The following is a 20,107-nucleotide window of genomic DNA, read 5'->3' as shown; positions in this document are numbered from 1 at the left end:
TCTCTGTCCACAGGGAATCGTAATGTTCCAACTTGGTCATATGGGTTGGGTAACATAACACTTTAACCTACTTAGAAAAAGGCAGATTTCATCAACAAAACAAAACAATCCAGGTCAACAGACTATATGCTAGCATAAGATCAGTTTAGTTCAGAAAGCCAGGTGAAAATGCACCCGTCTTTAAGAAAATGATCGTGGCTGATTGAAGATCTATTCTAGCCAATATACCGCTGAGACTCAGACTGACAGACTCCACGATGCCGCAAAACAGATCGATTGTTCAGTACAAATGTTGTTTTGTTCTCCGTAGCCAAACTAACGAAATAAAATACTCGGAGATGTTTGACATAAGAGGGCAAAACATTGTTGCTTTAATTTGGACATACGGGATTTTTAACATCACATCAGTGGCATGGTGTACATCTTACATCACAAGGATTTAAACCAGACACTCTTGAACAAACGCATCACTAGGAGAGAGAGTAGGGAGGGAGAGAGAGGGGAGGGGAGGAATCAAAAGTTTAATAGCAACTCGCGCTAGTTACCGCTAACGGTACACCTTAGCCAGCTTGGTCTGTCAATGGTCGTTTTTACGATGATTATAGGTTCGTTTTTATCGTAGCAATCATACACGGCTTAATCATTTTTTTTTCATACATTCCAGAACTCAAATGCACATCCTTGAACATCACGTACATAGCTTAGAGAGGGAGAGGGAAGCAATGAGCGCTTTATAAACCGTGCAAGTGGACAGGGGGCAGAATATTCTGTAGAGTTTGCTTTAGCATTAGCATTAAAGGGTGAATTAGACTACCTCAGGTAAGAGGAAAAGAGTAACATGGGCGTCACTCAACCAAACCATCGGGAGGAATAACAGCTGGAAAATCTATAAACACAGGCGATCTGAGATGATTCTACTGAGCCGCAGTTTTTTTTTACTGAATTTTTTGTAGACAACTCGACAGTTGCCTAGTTTTGATAAGCCTTCTGTGAATCGACAAGATCAAAAACGAAATTGATTTCATACATTTAGTCTATAGCCTACCGTACCATTCACCCTGATGGGATGACATAAAAAAGTTCATAGTAATTATTTATATGGATGCGTACATTACATATGCACATATATCCTATCATTGATAAGACCACAATGGTCCCAGGGGTTTGTACATGCATGAAGATCATTACAAGGGATACAAAAATAAAACACCAAAGTTTATATTGAACATTACAACTGAGTGACAACATATAGGCCCTTTGTAGGCCTATAAGAAGAAATAAAGAAAAAAAAGTTATCATAAGACCATTTATAAATCAATGATTATGTGCACAAAAGGCACTTAAAATACTCCTCTTGATAAAAGGGTAGATAAATAAACTTAAAAAACACTGAAATATGAAAACAGTCTTGTTATCCCTAAAATATGTTAATTTCACTTCTTCAAATAAACATTTAGTCCGTGCATCCTTTCCGTCGTATCTTATCACTTACAGTAAAGGGAAAATGAAAACACCGCTACCCAGTTAGTTACCACAGATGAAGAATTGCAATACAGTAGTATGTTCAAAACCTATATGTTTTACCCCACCCACAAAGACCCTTAAATGCTATAATACTACACTCCCACACCAAAGCCGAAGTACCACTTCTTTAAACTCCACGTAGATTGGAATCGATCCACTAGGAGGCGATATAACCACATGTAGTAGCCTACCACATAGCCTACAGTAAATAGATCTCTATTTCAGATGGTAAGGACATTTACTTTTTCCCGGTCAGATAACAGAGATTGAATCACATGGTAACGAAGCGAATTCACTGGCATGGAAATGTGTTTATGAAAGTATCTCAGTGCTTACGTCATGTATTGACATTAGGATTGAAGTTAGAATAAGTTTCCCAGTTCTAGTCCCCTGACTGAAACTGAGGTGACAGTGACAACTGTCATTCATCATTTCAGATTCCAGAAAGGTAAAGATAGACAATTTCACCGAAGGCCTACATGAAAGTTCCGTGTGCGTTTTGACCAAAGCAAGGCACCACATACACCTATTGTTTAATGGCAACAAATGCGTTGCATGCCAAACACACAGCTCCACTGCCGAGGTCGGAGGACCGGAGAGCGGCCGCGGGTTACGCCTCTGAGCACAGTGGGTAGAGCTACAGCAGCGGTAAATAGTAGCATCTTAAGCCTTGCTGCAATGCGTGAGAAGCGCCATGTGGAAGGGTCACATCGATGTGTGAGATATGTATTCTGACCAAAGGGAAGAACGGATGGAGAGACCACGGTTTCCGTTAATATATTACAACATTTAATCACCGCTAAATATGCTCAGGCAGAGCAAGGGTTCTTCTAACATTATCACATTTTCGATTTTAAAAGAACTTAGAACAGTACTTTCCAGTATATTTGACGCAGTAATAGCATAACACCGATTAGTTTCTGAACAGGCAAGAGGTATGATCGTGGCAGCGTGTATAGAAGTGTGTGGTCTTCAATGAAGGTACGAATACGTTTTTGTTGAAGGAGCTGTCTGGGAAACGAGCTTCCTGTCTGAATGTTGTTTACAACGGCATGCTGACGGAATTACATCAGGATCAGAAACATGACAAATGCGTATAGTGTCATTATTGGAATATTTGTAGATTTGTATTGTTGTTGTTTTGGTAAAAAAATAGTATGAAAATATGACAAAAATAGAAGAGCTTTGGGTTGTGTTTGACGCATAATTTCTTGCCATATGCCATTCAGATCAGCTTCTTGCCTGTACCGTTTTGACCTACAAGATACACCCCCCTCAGTCGTAAATTATTTACAAGTTAAACTACATACTTTTACCACAGGTTTCTTACAATTAGTTGGTATTTTCGTTACGTTTTTCTGCATCTCATGTCTGGAGGCCTATACAACGTTGCTATATGGTTACTTTAAACATCCCTTATACTATATTACAAACAGAAAGCAAATCAACTTCAAGTAAGTGTCTGTACTGCCAAAATTGCCACCAACAGCCTTTTTGGTTCCAATCACAGACACACCTTAGTGAATGTCCTTGTCCAAAACGTCACCCGGACAACCAGTGACAATAAACACAAGTATTGCCTCACTTGTATTCAGATAACACATTAAAAAGAGAAGAACCTAGAATGTTTGAGGTAAAACATAAAAAAAAAGAAAGACATTTTTCATTGAGGTTATTTGACTCCTGCTCTTTATGTAGGCTACTTACTTCACATCAAGCTTGACAAGAGTACTGCGTCTACCTGCTATCAAACCTGCAGACTCTCCAACTGGCTCATCACCATGGCAACTCGGGCTCATTGGAAGAGCTTCCTGAATCCAAGAAATAAAGTCTTAACTGGGGAGGGGGAAAAAACTAACAAGGAACTAGCGACTTTTACGGGCCGGGGGAGAAGGGGGGAGGGTAACTACCGTTCAGTAACTTTACTATCTTTCCCAGAAGTAGGAGCAGTGTCATGTGACACCTCCCCCGACCCACCCACCCGCCCCGGCCCCGCCCCACCCGGCCCCGCCCCACCCGGCCCCGCCCCCTCAGCTACATGGTCCCAGACTTGTCCCCAGCAGCGTTAGCCACGTTAGCCGCATTGGGGCCGCCGGGAAACATCTTATCAGTGGGCGTGACAGCCGGGCTGCCCACCCCCGAGGAGCTGGAGGAGCTGGAGCGGTGTTGGGTGGGCGGGGGCCTCGCCGGCCGCATGGGCGGGGGCCGCAGCTGGGGGCCCCCCAGGCGGGCGGAGAGGGCGGGCTTGAAGGTGGTGAGCATCTCGGAGGTGGAGCTGTTGCTGCGGCGCATGGCGGCGTCCGGGTCCCGGATCATCATGGTGTGGAGCGGGCTGGCGGGTGGAGAGCTGGCCGGGTGCTTGGAGGGCTCCAGGGTGTCCAGGACCACGTCGGGGGCCTGCTTGGCCGTGTTCTGACGCTCCAGCTCATGCAGCTCCTGCAGCGCTGTGGTCATGGTCTTCTCGATGTCCTGGAGGAGGGGCACAGACACGCACACACACACACACACACACAGACGCACACACACGCGTGGGCACACACAGACACACACACAGAGACACGCATGGGCACACACACAGACACGCGTGGGCACACACAGACACAGACACGCGTGGGCACACACACACACACAGAGACACGCACACGCACACACACACACACACAGAGAGACACGCATAAAATACACACAAAAAACACACACGGACATACAAAAATACAGAGAGAGAGACACAAAAGACACATGAAAACAGATCATAAATAATCTGTACTGACAGGAACCCCAATAATGGGATCCACCTTGGTGTCAGTCACTTTCAAAACGCATGTAGGTTGTTGTTCCAAGGTACTGAGCATCAACCGACAGCTTTCAACTAAATCACAACAGACAGTAACTGTGTGTTTGTGTCTTTCTCCAAGCTGCATGTTGGCTGTGAACAACACAGTGTCCTCTGGCTCCAGTCAGACCATCTGATCTCCCAGTCTCTCTCCATCTCTGTCCCTGACTACACAACCCCACTCTAACACAGGCATCAAATAAAAGAGATTATGAGAACACACGAATCTCCCTCTCTCTCTTTCCTAAGGACCCCCTGCCTGCATCGCAACATAATTAAAGATCAGAGATAATATTTAATCATCTCCACGTCTCCCTTGCTGCCAGTGAGGGTCGTAAATAACAGACCCGGCCAAAGACGCTCCCCGATGAGGGATGTCTCATTAGCTGTGGAGCTCCTCACCCTGCCGTTCCTAAAGCTCTCCATACGCAATTAGTTCCTCCTCTCAGTGCACAGGCCTGGTGGAGACACTTCCACCCGTCTGCCTTAGAGAATGATTCAGCAGAACCCTGTCACAACAACACCGTCAGGTCGCCTGGAGAACCCTGTCACAACAACACCGTCAGGTCACCTGGAGAACCCTGTCACAACAACACCGTCAGGTCACCTGGGGCCTGTTGCACAAAAGTAGAATTAAGACATCCGGGATAAATGACTCAGCTGAGCTCAATGAAGCCAAAACATGTGCGTCCAGGCTTAATTGGTTGCACAAAGACCAAGCCAGGATGAGCAGACACGGATTCATTAAGCCAGGTGAAACCAATCCTGGATAGGTGCGCGCTCACGGCTCACTCAAATAGACCCCGCCACAGATCACAGATTAACTGATTTACCATGGCAACTAGAGCCGCGTACTTTTCCCCGTCGGAAGCACAAATCCTCATGGAGGCATACGAGGAGGTAAAAGATATAATTAAGAAGAAAGGCAACACCGCCACAGTGATAAAGCAAAGAGAAAAAGCGTGGCAAAGTATTGCAGACCGCCTGAATGCGTAAGTAGTGCACAATTACATACTCACCGCTCCGCTGAAACATCACAATTACAATTCAAATATTTAATTCACATCTCCAAAAATGCAGTTGTACTGTAATTATGAAACGGTTAAATTTTTTATTGAAATGCACTGCAGATATGAGTGAAATTGTGTAAAGTAACTCCATCACACTGTATAAAGCTATGATAAATTTTTTGATATTTTTACTGAAAACAAGACAAAAATACCAAGTAATTTTTTGCAGTGTGACTCCATTAAATATGTGTGTGTGTGTGTAGATTAAACATGAACGGGCCAAAACGGACATGGCAGCAGGTCAAAATCAAATACAAGAACATTCTGCAGAATGGTATGGTCCCTGACTAATATTTAACAAAGCACAAGCATATATTGTACCCAGAAGGTGCCTGCTCACACATTGTCTGTACTGTTTTAGCAGTGAAAAAGAATACCCACAGACAAGGCACGGGTGGTGGGTCACCAAAGGCTGACCTTACCCCAGCAGAGGACATGGCCTTGGAGCTAAATAAAGGCAGGCCCGTCTTAGAGGGGATCCCTGGGGGGAAAGAGACGAGCATAGGTTCCTCCCAAGATGCCACCCGCTTCATTCAAGGTATGTCCTTCCATCTCTACATGGGATACAACCACATTCATATTGAATCAATTTGGACTGTCTGACTTTGGTTTACCTATTGCCTTGCAGTGTCTGGCAGCACTGTGTTCCTGTTAGAGCCACCAGCACAAGCACCAGACGATGCTGATCCAGTGAGTACTCCATCAAAGGCATACTGTAGGCCTGGCATGTCTTGTCTACTAGCTTCAATATGAATCCGATTAAATGTGATAGGGTGAAGGCCCCAGTGCAGCAGCAACAGCACATGATGGAGACGATGATGAGGAGGAGACCATCTCTCTGGATTCCAGAAGGCATGAGGTATCATGTTAAGACTGTGAAAGTACTATTTACTCTACAATGGTGAGGAGTCCTCATCAAAATCAAATAATCTAATTTCTTTTACAGGACCCAGATGCTATACAGTGGGAAAACCAGCCTGGCAACATAGTGCGTATTAATAAAAGGACACCACATCCTGCCAAATTCCAGCTGCGCTAATTGTATTGTGTTCACAGAGCTCACAAGCTATCAGAAAGTTGTATGGCAACCACCTCCGGCGCCAAATAGAACTGGCAGACATAGACATTCAGTACAAGAAGAAAAAGATGGAAAATCTTGCACTGGAGTCCGAAATAAAAAAGAGGACAATTAGGAAACTGGACCTTGAAATAAAAAAACTTGAGAGGGAGGTGAGATATGCCTTCAATGTACACTGTATGCTAACTGTAACACAAATGTATTAATCATTATTTTTCCTCCCCAGCTCCAAGAAGATGACACAGCTGAAAATAAAAATTAGGTATATTCTCGTAAAGTCAAGTGAGCCATGACATATGAGCTCTTATTGTGAGCACACAGGACGGTGGCATCTTTCTAAGGTTTTTTTTATTTTCCCAGCAATCAGTACAACCAAGTCATCGTTATAAGGCATCGCCCTCTTTTGCCCACCCCCCCAGCACCAGGTGTGGCCACTAGCCTATATGAAGGCCCAAAATTGTGTGTTCCTTTCTGCTCTGACAATGGCATGCCCATTCGTGCGAGATGTGGTGGATGAAGAAGCACTTGTGCTGAGGAGAGCCTTCAGGCGAGAAAGGGTCTTCAGGGACCGGTTGGACCCACTGGCCTTCCCTGATGACCATCTATATGAAAGATACAGGTTTTCTGCAGATGGCATCAGGTATCTATGCAGACTACTGGGTCCCAGGATTAAGCACCGCACTGCACGGAGCCATGCACTGAGTGTGGAGCAAATGGTTTGTGTGGCCTTGCGCTTTTTTGCTAGTGGAGCCTTCCTGTACTCAGTGGGGGATGCAGAACAGCTGAACAAGGCCACAATTTGCCGCACAATAAGGAGTGTGTGTCTGGCTATCAAAGCATTAGCAGATGTCTTCATCTCCTTCCCTGGCCACAGAAGACTCTGTGACATCAAAGAGGAGTTCTATAGGATTGCAGGTAAGAGGATCTACAAATTACAGGACAACTGTTAACACATAGTAGGATACTCATTACTTTGTGTGACAGGTTTCCCCAATGTCATTGGTGCAGTGGACTGCACACACATAAGGATAAAAGCCCCCTCAGGTGCCCATGAGGCCGATTTTGTGAATAGGAAATCCTTTCACAGCATTAATGTTCAGGTGAACATAACTTTTTGATATTGTCCATTGACGAACACTCTGCATTGCCAGTGATGTGCATTGATTGGTGTAATATTCCTCATCTTATGATTTCAGATGGTCTGCAATGCTGACTGTGTGATCAGCAATGTTGTGGCAAAATGGCCTGGCTCAGTCCATGACTCCAGAATCTTTCGGGCCTCTGAAATCTATCAGTGCCTATCACAAGGTAAGCCACACAACCCCTATTTATAACCATCATGGCTGTGTCAAGAATATCACTGTGTTTATGAGGTAGTAATGATGAGATTTTGTGTTGACAGGTGAATTCTCTGGTGTGTTGCTGGGAGACAGGGGGTATGGCTGCCAGCCTTTTCTCCTGACACCTTTCACAGACCCCCAGGAAGCACAGCAGGCCTACAACCATGCCCATGCCAGGACCAGGGCCAGAGTTGAAATGACCTTTGGCCTCCTGAAGGCACGCTTTCACTGCCTTCACAAATTAAGGGTCAGCCCTGTTAGGGCATGTGATATTACTGTGGCTTGTGCTGTCCTCCACAATGTGGCCTGCCTGAGGAAGGAGAGGGCCCCCAGAGTGCCACCAGCCATGGACTGGGACAATCCGGATATCTTCCCTGACGACGACAGTGGTCGGCTGCTGAGGGACCAATATGTGTTGAATTATTTTAGTTAGTATGTGTGCTTTCAATTTTGGTTAAATATGTCCTGCGGTGGCAGAGGAATTTGGGTTTTTTTGGGTTCGTTTTTTTACGAATTTGGCCTCTTATGATGTTTGTGCGGTATACTGTGTGTAATACAAGGCTGCAGGGAGGCTACTGCATCCATTCATTTGTCTGTTCAGTTGATGTGTATGGATTTGTCCTGCATTTATTTTAGTGTGCAGACATGCAGGGTGTGTTATATACAGACCTTTGAATGTGTATGTATCATTTTGTATAATATGCTTGGATTCTGTGCTTTCCATCTTGTAGAGTCACTGTGACTTCAGTTTCGAAAGGAGCTGATGGTTTACCTGCTTTGTTTTGTCCTTATTCAATAAAGGAACATAATGTTACACATTGTGTTTTTATATTCATATGGAATGTGTATTTGTTTATATGACAGAGTACTAGGGCCACACTGAAGAAAAAGGATAAAGTCATAAATTTATGAGGCTGGTTCTTTCTGCAGAAAAGCTACATATTGTTTTTACAGTTTTGATACTTATGACAATGTGATACTTAATATTCTGGCACATCAGCATGTCTTTGTTTATGAAACCATACTGAAGTACAATTTCACGAAATGCCCCACATCTGTCATTTTAACAACTGTCCTCCTTTAAAACAACTGGTTACAATATTATGACTTGTGTTTTTTTCCCCTCTGTGGCCCTAATATTCTATCATTTTATATATAGCCTTATAGTCTATGGGAAACTGTAAATTATCTAATGATAGCAACATCATCTAAAAATCATTTTTTATCCAAAATCATTGAAATTAATGATCACAAACGTTTAAATAATGACAGTGGGTCTAGTTATATGTGATAACAATGTATAGTGAGCAGTGAAATAACTATTGGTTTCCATTTGTGGTGACTGCTGACTGACATTAGGGATGAGATTAAATAGATCCTGGAATTTAGCCTGGTCTGGAGCAGGCTAGCTCCACAGAATAAATCTCCATGGTAATTTATACCATAACATATCCTCCTGCCCCCTATCCATCTTTAGTGCAACCGGATTACGGATCAATTGAGCCAGGATCACCAAGATATCCTGGCTTAATCCCTTATCCTAGTTTTGTGCAACAGGCCCCTGGAGAACCCTGTCACAACAACATCGTCAGGTCACCTGGAGAACCCTGTCACAACAACACCGTCAGGTCGCCTGGAGAACCCTGTCACAACAACATCGTCAGGTCGCCTGGAGAACCCTGTCACAACAACACCGTCAGGTCGCCTGGCCCTGCAGGGTTCTGGTTGTTGCGCATCAGTATTGTTGGGAGGTGGAGGTCACGAGAGGTGAGAGGTCAGGTGAGGTGGAGTTGTCTAAGTAATGGTGTGTATACCGCTGTATTCAACGGTGTTGAACTGTATGTGTGTATGCAGATGGACCATACAGAGAGAGAGAGAGAAATACAAGAGCGAAAAGGAGAGAGAAAGAGATGTAGAGAAACACAGATAGGAAGAGAGAAACAGAGAGAGAGGAACAGAGAGAGAGAGAGAAACAGAGAGTAACAGAAAGAGAGAGAGAGAGAGAAACAGAGACTCAACAAACAGACATGGTACTGGAAACACACAGAGGCCCCACCTCTGCCAGGGCCTCAGCCTCCAGGGCCTTGTGGTCTCCCAGGCTGCTGTGGCGCGTGGCCCCCGGGGCAGGCCTCAGGGGGTGTCCCTCGGGGTACGCCTTCCTGTCGGGGTAGTTGATGCTGCCTGCGCTGCCGAATGTTCCCAGGCGCCTCTTCTCCGGGCTCTCCAGCCGGCTGCGGCTCAGCGCCACCTTGTGGGGGCTGCTGGGACAGGCGGCGGCGCGGGGGGGCGTGTCCATCCCCCGGGAGGGCGTGTCCATGCCCCGGGGGGGGCTGTGGGTGTCGTTGCTCCGGCGACGAGGGATGGCGGCCCCGTCGGAGCGTAGCCGCACCCTGGTGAGGGAGGGGCTGTTGCACAAGACGTGAGGTCAAAGGTTAGTAAAGACAGGCCTTCAGGACTCAAGGATCAGGGAAGACTCAGGGATTAAAGCGCAGCTTTGAGGCAGCAGGAGAGAATAGGAGTAGGAAGGCCCACCTGCCCATGAGCCCTCCCAGGCTGTAGTCAGGCTCGCAGGGGGAAGGAGCCTCGCTCTTGGAGGAGGCCTTGTCATCCAGCAGAGGTCCGCTGCTCGCCTCGCTGGCCGTCTTCTGACTCAGGGTGTCTGAGAACGCATCATCCCTGGGGAGGAGGGGGGCAGGGGGTGAGGGAGGGGGGGGGGGGGGTGTACACATAGAGAGATGGGGATAGAGAGAGAAAAAGAGGGTGGGAGAGAGACAGAGACATATACAGAGAGAGATTGAGGGAGAGAGAGGAGAGCGAGGAAAGAAAGAGAGAGAGAGAGGAAGGAGAGAGGGGGGGAGAGAGGGGGGGAGAGAGAGGAAGGAGAGAGAGGGGGGGGAGAGAGAGGAAAGAGACAGAGGGGAGGAGAGAGATAGAAAGGGGGGGTGAAGGTAGAAAGTGTGAAAGAAAAAGAGATAAGCAGCTGGGAGCAGGTCAGGAGGTTTCAATAAGTGTATTTTCTACCAACTGATCAACCTCATGTCATGTCACTTACACATCAATTTTCTTCTTTAAATCCCCTCAGGCGTGGACAGTAAACTATTAAAATAATATTCTTCTCAATCGACTTGCCAGAAATTAATCACATTACACTGGAGCTGGAGTGAGAGTGGCTGTATGTGGCTATGTCTCTCTATCTGGATGTAAATGTTGCTGCCAACGTTCTCTCTGGGGAATATTCCCCAGCAGTCTTCCTGTATCAGAAAGACATGGATCCTTTACAGAGAGAAGCCTTCTGTGCCCTCGTCCCTGATATTAAAGCAGTCTGCTCTGGAATCCCAAGACAACAATACCATCTCTGCTTTTATAAAAGCCCACTCTCCCTGTAGCGTGTAGAAGCGTGTTGGAAGCGTGTTGGAAGCGTGTGGATCAGTCGGCCACTCACAGGTCCTGCACCACGATGTACTGGTGAGGGATCAGGCCGTCCACGCCGTTGTGGCGCCCCTCCCACCAGTCCTCAGAGGCGCGGTGGTACAGCAGCAGAGACGCCCCCTTCTTGAAGGACAGCTCTCTGGGAGTACGGCCCTGGTAGTCAAACTTGGCGATGGCCTCAATCTGCTCCACTTCTGAGAGAGGGGAATGGGGGGGGTGTAGGGGTGGGGGTGGTGGGAGAGAGGAGTAGGGGGATGGAGAGAGGGGGGAGGTGGAGAGGGAGGGGTGAGGCAGAGGAGGGGGTGGAGAGAGAGGGGGAGAGGGTGGGGTGAGGTGGAGGAGGGGGTGGAGAGAGAGGGGGAGAGGTGGAGAGGGTGGGGTGAGGTGGAGGAGGGGGTGGAGAGAGAGGGGGAGAGGTGGAGAGGGTGGGGTGAGGTGGAGGAGGGGGTGGAGAGAGAGGGGGAGAGGTGGAGAGGGTGGGGTGAGGTGGAGGAGGGGGTGGAGAGAGAGGGGGAGAGGTGGAGAGGGTGGGGTGAGGTGAAGGAGGGGGTGGAGAGAGAGGGGGAGAGGGTGGTGTGAGGCAGAGGAGGGGGTGGAGAGAGAGGGGGAGAGGTGGAGGGGGTGGAGGGAGAAGGGGAGGGGTTAGAGGGGTTTATTCAAGCTAAACATTAACCCTGCCTGGCTAACCCATCAAGATGAATGCATGAGAGAGGCCACAGCTGCTACGATGATTGGATAGCAGAGGCAGACACAGGAGTCCCCCAGACCTCCAGACACAGGAGTCCCCCAGACACAGGAGACCCCCAGACACAGGAGACCCCCAGACACAGGAGACCTCCAGACACAGGAGTCCCCCAGACACAGGAGACCCCCAGACACAGGAGACCCCCAGACACAGGAGTCCCCCAGACCTCCAGACACAGGAGTCCCCCAGACCTCCAGACACATGAGACCCCCAGTCCCCCAGACACAGGAGACCCCCAGACCTCCAGACACAGGAGTCCCCCAGACCTCCAGACACAGGAGACCCCCAGTCCCCCAGACACAGGAGACCCCCAGTCCCCCAGACACAGGAGACCCCCAGACCTCCAGACACAGGAGTCCCCCAGACCTCCAGGCATGCGACAGGACAACAAAGACATCCCCAGAAGGCATGGCTGCTTCGACTTGCATACACACACACCACAGCAGATCACAGCAAGACCACAGCAGATCACATACAGACCACAGCAGATCACATACAGACCACAGCAGATCACATACAAGACCACAGCAGATCACATACAGACCACAGCAGATCACATACAGACCACAGCAGATCACATACAGACCACAGCAGATCACATACAGACCACAGCAGATCACATACAAGACCACAGCAGATCACATACAGACCACAGCAGATCACATACAGACCACAGCAGATCACATACAGTAGATTACAAAGTGCCTTATAGGGGCTGTCAGTCACCAAACGTAATGGCCTAGGCCGTGTTGAGTTCTTTTATCTTATTACAAATCTTAACTTCAGTCAAAGACATTTACTACAATTTAATCAGATGTATTTCACCTTGGGGGGGGGGGGGGAATATGATATGCTGTGGATGTCAGACACACAGACTCTTTGTCTGTGAAGATAATATATTCCATTCAGTCCTGAGTCTGTGATTAGGCCTGTCCCACAGGGAGTGAGTCTCGGTTATGCGCACGCACGCACGCACACACACACACACACACACACACACACACACACAGACAGACCAACACACACACACACAGACCAACACACACACACACACACACACACACACCGACAGACCAACACACACACACACAGACAGACCAACACACACACACACACACACACACACACACACACACACAGAGACAGACCAACACACACACACACACACACACAGACAGACCAACACACACACACACACAGAGACAGACCAACACACACACACACACACACACACACAGACAGACCAACACACACACAGACAGACCAACACACACACACACACAGACAGACCAACACACACACACACCAACACACACACACACACACACACACACACACACACACACACACACAGAGACAGACCGACAGACACACAGAGGTCAACAGGGATTAAGCAGATGTATAATACAATTCAACTCTCAGCAGGAAATCTCCAAGACAACCAGAAAGCCCACTCAGTTCCATTAGGGGCTCCATCCAGGGGTGAAATAGTCTAAAACGAGAGAGGGAGGAAGAGGAGGAGAGGAAGAGGAAGGTAGATTGAGGGAGAGATAGGGGAAAATTTGTCTGCTACGTGTCCCTCTTGTTTAAACAGCAGATTCTGCTCAAGAGGGAGACCACTCTTCCTTCTCTGGTTCTAACCTTCTCTAACCCTGTGTGTGGACCCTCTTGTGTCTGGATGTGTCTGTGTACGTCCGTGTGTGTTTACGTGTGTCTGTATATGTCTGTTTGTGTGTGTCTGGTTGTGTGCGTGTTAATGTGTGTGTCTGGAGGTGTGTGTATCTGGATGTGTGTGTGTGTGTGCCTGTGTCTGGATGTGTGGGTGCGTGTGTGGATGTGTGTCTGTATGTGTGTGTGTCTGGAGGTGTCTGGATGTGTGTGTGTGTCTGCCTGTGTCTGGATGTGTGGGTGTGGATGTGTGTGTGTGTGGATGTGTGTGTGCGTGTTGTTCCTAGGGTTACAGGTTCTGAGCACGTCTCCCCACATGACTGTCAGATCTCAGAAGGGGAGGCAGTGAAACACTAAGGAGAATCCCTCAGGACCTGCTCACCACCGCACAACAGAGAGAGGACAGAGAGAGGTGAGGGAGAGAGATGAGAGAGAGGGATGAGAGAGAGGGAGAGATGATAGAGGGAGAGATGATAAAGAGAGGGAGAGGGATGAAATAGAAAGACAGAGAGAGTCAGGTGGCTGAGCGGTGAGGGAGTAGGGCTAGTAATCCGAAGGTTGCCAGTTTGATTCCCGGTCATGCCAACTGACGTTGTGTCCTTGGGCAAGGCACTTCACCCTACTTGCCTCGGGGGAATGTCCCTGTACTTACTGTAAGTCGCTCTGGATAAGAGCGTCTGCTAAATGACTAAATGTAAATGAGACAGGTGAGCCCTTCTCAGCCTTAAACTGTCACAGATTATCTGAGGTTTAAACACACACACACACAACTAGGTCAGTGAGTGCTTGGGGCGCATTGCTGTACAGGGTCCTTGAACAAGGCAGATGTTCCACGCACAGTGTGCATCCAGTCAGCACATAAACACGACCTCCCCTCCACCAGGGTCACAACACCACATCAGCTGGAACACAACAGCCCTCCAACCTGCAACAACTCCACAGACTCAAGACCTTCAAAGCTGAATTGAAAAAAATAAATAAAAAATAGATTAGTTTATATAGTTTTATATAACTAACTTCTCTATCATAAAATAATAAAGGTAGAAAGGCCTTGGAAAATGGAATTCCATTATTTTACCCATTAAAGAATAACGGAATTCTTTCTACTGCCGCACAAATACAGATGACAATTTTTTTTAATAACTAACACAATGGAGTGTGTGTAGGTGTGTATATGAGAGTGTGTGTGTATATGAGAGTGTGTTTGTATAAGACAGTGTGTGTGTAGGTGTGTGTGTATATGAGAGTGTGTGTGTATAGGAGAGTGTGTGTGTATATGAGTGTGTGTGTGTGTATATGAGAGTGTGTGTGTGTATATGAGAGTGTGTGTGTGTATATGAGAGTGTCTGTGTATATGAGAGTGTGTGTGTGTATATGAGAGTGTGTGTGTGTATATGAGTTTATACTACAAGATCTACAATACTTAAGCAGTTTATTTAATCTCAGTCTCAATGAAACACTGACACTTTCTCTTTTATACATACACAAACCACAAACTGATATACATTTCATTAAATGAGTAGGGCAGATTAAACAACAAACTAACATTCCTTCACCCATCCTCCCCAATCCCAGTACAGTTTACTCCTGCTAATCAGAATCAGATTCTGAAGTTTCAGAGGTGCTTTCCTGAGCGTTCTTCTTCCACGACAGGGCGAACAGCACCCCGACGCGAAGCGGAGGGTTGTAGCTTCGCTCTGAAGGGGCTTATTTTCCCGATAATGACAACGGCGTTCTATACATTATCCCACTTATTACACGGTTACTTGCCAAAAAAAAAAACTTAACACAGTGTGTCTAATTACAATTTATATGTTACCATTCGTAGTGTTGATCAGCAGAGAAATAGTTCGCCAAAGACATTGAACTTCATAGACGTTGAACATTCTTTAGGCTTCAAATCAGCTGATGTCGCTAAGCAACGGAGTACGCTGGAGTTGAAAAGTTACCGGACTACTTGCGGAGTGCTACGAAAGACGTGAATCCGAGGCAAAAAGGCCACTTCTCTTGACAGCGGTCAGTTATACATAGCAACGGTCTGTTATCGAAAAATAATTGACTGCAGAATGTTGGGAAGCCACATTCAAGTGAATGGGGCATTTTACAGCATTAAGAACAGCCGTGTAATAATTTTATTTACCCGCCACGGTGGCCGGTAGGTGAAACGAGTTTACCCGCCACAACACAAAATCACCCGCATTTGGCTGGTGCTAATTTCCATCCCTGGAGTGTAGGTGTGTACTGACCATCATCGCTGGTGTGAGGCTCCGTTCCATTGTCTGCTTCATCTATGGTGCCTGGCTCGCTGTGGGGACTATCACTGCGTACACACACACACACACACACACACACACACACACACACACACACAAGATCACACCAGGGAATCTGAAAGTGCTCTGGGGGGAATCGTTGTAACTGCAGGCCATAACCACATATTGATATAATATCATTAATTAAAGCAGGGTTGTGGCTTCGGCTGTGGATGAGGCAGTAATTGGCCCAGGTTTTTGCAGCAGTTTATACAGTATTTGCGAGTACTATTTGATACAGAACCTGCAGGTTTAACTAGGTGTATCTCTCACACTCACCCCTACTCCCCCTCACCCCTACTCCCCCCCTCCCCACAATCACCCTCACCCCTACTCCCCCTCACCCCTACTCCCCCCTCCCCACACTCCCCCTCACCCCTACTCCCCCCCTCCCCACACTCACCCCTACTCCCCCTCACCCCTACTCCCCCCCTCCCCACAATCACCCTCACCCCTACTCCCCCTCACCCCTACTCCCCCCTCCCCACACTCCCCCTCACCCCTACTCCCCACAATCACCCTCACCCCTACTCCCCCTCACCCCTACTCCCCCCCTCCCCACACTCCCCCTCACCCCTACTCCCCCCCTCCCCACACTCACCCTCACCCTACTCCTCCTCACCCCTACTCCCCCCCCCATCACCCTCACCCCTACTCCCCCCCTCCCCACACTCCCCCTCACCCCTACTCCCCCCCTCCCCACACTCACCCTACTCCTCCTCACCCCTACTCCCCCCCCCATCACCCTCACCCCTACTCCCCCCCTCCCCACACTCCCCCTCACCCCTACTCCCCCTCACCCCACACTCACCCTCACCCTCTCCCCTCCTCACCCCTACTCCCCCTCCCCACACTTACCCCTACTCCCCCTCTCTCCTCCTCCCCCTCCCCCTCCCCACACTCACCAGTACTCCTCCCCCCCTGTCATGCACTTCTCGTACAGGGGCCCGTCCAGCTCGCGGGGGCCGGGGAAGATGGCGTCCGTGTGCATGATGATGGTCTTGATGACCTCATTAACGTGCGCCTGGCACGCCACAGGGTCCTGCCCGTCAGGGATGGGCATGAGGGTCGGCCCAAAGCAGATGGCCAGGTTGTAGGCGTCCATCATGTTCTCGTCACTGTACTGGGACAGGCTGGGGGGAGGGGGGAGGTTAGGTATGGACCGGATCAACATTTCATAACATCAATATAACAATATAACATAACCTAGTCTGTGCAGCTTCTTCCTCACTCCCTCCTCCCCTTTAAGAGCTGATGTCCAGCTACGGTACCACTCCCTCCTCCCTTTAAGAGCTGATGTCCAGCTACGGTACCACTCCCTCCTCCCCTTTAAGAGCTGATGTCCAGCTATGGTACCACTCCCTCCTCCCCTTTAAGAGCTGATGTCCAGCTACGTTACCACTCCCTCCTCCCCTTTAAGAGCTGATGTCCAGCTACGTTAACACTCCCTCCTCCCCTTTAAGAGCTGATGTCCAGCTACGTTACCACTCCCTCCTCCCCTTTAAGAGCTGATGTCCAGCTTACCACTCCCTCCTCCCCTTTAAGAGCTGATGTCCAGCTACGTTACCACTCCCTTTAACGTGAGCTCCTGCACAGCCCCGCGGTCACAAGCTGGAGAGCGTCCGTAAAGCCGGATCTGGACCAGCGCCAGCCCGGGCAGTAAAACCACAAGTTCAGGATGTGACATCCAGCTCTTTTGTTCTGCGGTGGGGAGCAGAGCAGAAGGCTCATCAATAACACGGCCGATAAACCAGGACAGCTATATTACTAATGTGAGGGATGTGTTTCCGGGCGGCGTAAATAACTTCCAGAGCAGCTTGCAGACTGACGTGCAGATTAGTAGGACGCGAGCACTTAGGGTCTGACCGATAACTCCTCATGACCTCAGTCCTGTGAGTGCAGAACTGCAGCTCTCTTTCTGGGGGTTTTACCCTACTCGCTCCATCCACATCCCCTGACTCACCCTGACTCCACCATGACTCCACCAGGAGTTTACAAGCAGCTTGACATATTTTTATTGTCTTACATTCATTTGTTTCCCCCTGGTGCCTCAACAGAAGACTGCTTTTTGCATCCTCAGTCATGACGCACAGTGTGATGATAAATGTACGTTGTGTGGTAGTGTTTGGTGTTTGCTGTGTAGAGTGTGTGTGGTAGTGTTGGCTGTGTGTGTGGTAGTGTGTGGTCGTGGCCTCTGACTCACTGGTTGAGGAAAGAGAAACAGGTATCTCATGACGATGATGACACTGCGAGGGAGAGTGACCACGATCTGCTGGACGTGGTGAGCTCTCTCTGCTCCTGACTCCAGCTCTGGGAGGGGGGGGGGGGGAGGGAGGGGAGAAAGAAAGAGAGACAGAGAGAGAGAGGGGGGGGGGGGGGAGAAAGAGAGAGAGGACAGAGAGAGAGAGAGGGGGGGGTATTATTTTCCTCTTCCCTGGTATCCTGTGTCTCTCCTTTCCTCGAAAACTCTGCTACAAATTCATTAATCTATTGATACTTTCTACCCTCTAAAATGGCCGACACTGCCCCCCTCCTCCCCCAGACGCCCCCCTCCTCCCCCAGCGCCCCCCTCCTCTCCCAGCGCCCCCCTCCTCTCCCAGCGCCCCCCTCCTCTCCCAGCGCCCCCTCCTCCCCCCCCCCCTCACTCACTGATGGTGGCCATGAGGTCCAGGAAGCGCTCCTTGGGGAAGATGGGGTTCTCCAGACCTCTGAAGTACAGCTTGAGAACCCCAGCCACTGAGTTGATGTCATGCTCGTTTTGCTCGTCGATCAGAGGGTCTTCACCTGGTGGGAGAGGACTGAGTACTCACACTGTACTACTACAGTAAATACACAACATACTACTACTACACATGCACGTACTGTCATCAAGATGACAACATCAAAACAGTGCACGACTGAGATTGATTCTCTACTTCTATTTCTATGATGACTGAATGTACTTGAATCTGTCTGGGGGAGGAGAAAGAGTGATGGGCTATGCTGACTGCGTTGGGCTGAAAGAAATCAAGTTTCATATACTTTTTCCCCCCTTTAGAGAAAGCCAGGCCTAGGATGAGTCACTCACCTCTCTCAAAGGAGTTTTTTGATATCGTTGACCTCCACCTGAGATCCAGGAACACGAAATATACCCTGCTGCTGCAACCCTGAAAACACCGAAACATGAGCTGGCTCAGAGGGAGGGGGGAGAGAGGAGAGGGAGAGGGAGAGAGAGGGAGAGAGAGGGAGAGAGGTGAGGGAGAGAGGAGAGGGAGAGAGAGGAGAGGGGAGAGTAGAGGGAGAGAGGAGAGGAGGTGAGGAGAGAGGAGAGAGGAGGGGAGAGGGAGAGGGAGAGGAGGAGAGGGAGAGGGGAGAGGAGAGGAGAGGGGAGAGAGGAGAGAGGGAGAGGGAGAGGGAGAGGAGAGGAGAGGAGAGAGGGAGAGGGAGAGGAGAGGGAGAGAGAGAGAGGGAGAGAGAGGAGAGGGGAGGAGTGAGAGGAGAGGGAGATGAGGGGAGAGGAGAGGAGAGGGGAGAGGAGAGAGGGAGGGGGAGAGAGGAGAGAGGAGAGGGAGAGAGGAGGGAGAGAGGAGAGGGGAGAGGAGAGGGGACAGAGGAGAGGGGACAGAGGAGAGGAGCGGGAGAGAGGAGAGGAGAGGGAGAGGGAGAGAGGAGAGGAGGAGAGAGGAGAGGGGAGAGGGAGAGAGGAGAGGAGAGGGAGAGAGAGGAGAGGGGAGAGGGGAGAGGGAGAGAGGAGAGGAGAGGGAAGAGAGGAGAGAGGGAGAGAGAGGAGAGGGAGAGAGAGGAGAGGGGGAGAGGAGAGGGAGAGGGGAGAGGAGAGGGTGAGAGGGGAGAGAGGAGAGGGGAGAGAGAGAGAGGGGGAGAGAGGGGAGAGGAGAGGGAGAGGGAGAGGGGAGAGGAGAGGGGAGAGGAGGTAGGAGAGGGAGAAAATTGAAAGAGAAGAGAGGGAGAGAGGAAAAGAGAAGAGAGGGAGAAGAGAGAGGGGAGAGAGGTAGGAGGGAGAAACACTAGCTCACTAGCACTTGACAGACCACCATCACCTTCCTCCCCACCAATAACACCAGCCTGCCCGCTACATGAAAGACAGCTGCAGAAACACAGACACGAGGAA

The 20,107-nt window shown here is 49.1% G+C and overlaps 2 protein-coding genes across 4 annotated transcripts in view; one reads left to right on the top strand and one right to left on the bottom strand.

Annotated features, from left to right (window-relative positions):
• Positions 1–3,558: 3,558 nt before the first annotated feature.
• srgap3 (SLIT-ROBO Rho GTPase activating protein 3) overlaps positions 3,559–20,107 on the bottom strand; it is a 69,150-nt gene continuing 52,601 nt past the window's right edge. The window contains 11 exon segments of the mRNA XM_067240947.1: positions 3,559–3,993; positions 9,902–10,235; positions 10,378–10,521; positions 11,288–11,468; positions 15,934–16,007; positions 16,905–17,132; positions 18,203–18,219; positions 18,221–18,309; positions 18,649–18,783; positions 19,067–19,085; positions 19,087–19,294. Of these exon segments, the coding sequence (XP_067097048.1) occupies positions 3,559–3,993; positions 9,902–10,235; positions 10,378–10,521; positions 11,288–11,468; positions 15,934–16,007; positions 16,905–17,132; positions 18,203–18,219; positions 18,221–18,309; positions 18,649–18,783; positions 19,067–19,085; positions 19,087–19,294 (1,864 nt within the window).
• On the top strand, positions 4,975–8,682 carry LOC136946716 (putative nuclease HARBI1). 3 transcript variants are annotated; one of them, XM_067240975.1, is made up of 13 exons: positions 4,975–5,349; positions 5,631–5,701; positions 5,789–5,965; positions 6,056–6,117; positions 6,200–6,286; positions 6,374–6,415; positions 6,484–6,657; positions 6,732–6,754; positions 7,101–7,145; positions 7,251–7,420; positions 7,490–7,605; positions 7,702–7,813; positions 7,908–8,682. In XM_067240975.1, the coding sequence occupies exons 1-13, from the start codon at positions 5,192–5,194 to the stop codon at positions 8,276–8,278; spliced, it is 1,608 nt and encodes a 535-aa protein (XP_067097076.1). In that variant the 5' UTR covers positions 4,975–5,191; the 3' UTR covers positions 8,279–8,682. The 3 variants fall into 3 exon arrangements, with proteins under 3 accessions (XP_067097076.1, XP_067097067.1, XP_067097061.1); XM_067240966.1 differs by having other exon boundaries at positions 7,101–7,420; positions 7,514–7,605; XM_067240960.1 differs by having other exon boundaries at positions 7,101–7,420.

This window comes from Osmerus mordax, chromosome 1 (assembly GCF_038355195.1).
Source record: "Osmerus mordax isolate fOsmMor3 chromosome 1, fOsmMor3.pri, whole genome shotgun sequence".
NCBI lineage: Eukaryota > Metazoa > Chordata > Actinopteri > Osmeriformes > Osmeridae > Osmerus > Osmerus mordax.
This window is presented reverse-complemented; position numbering and strand designations above follow the sequence as displayed.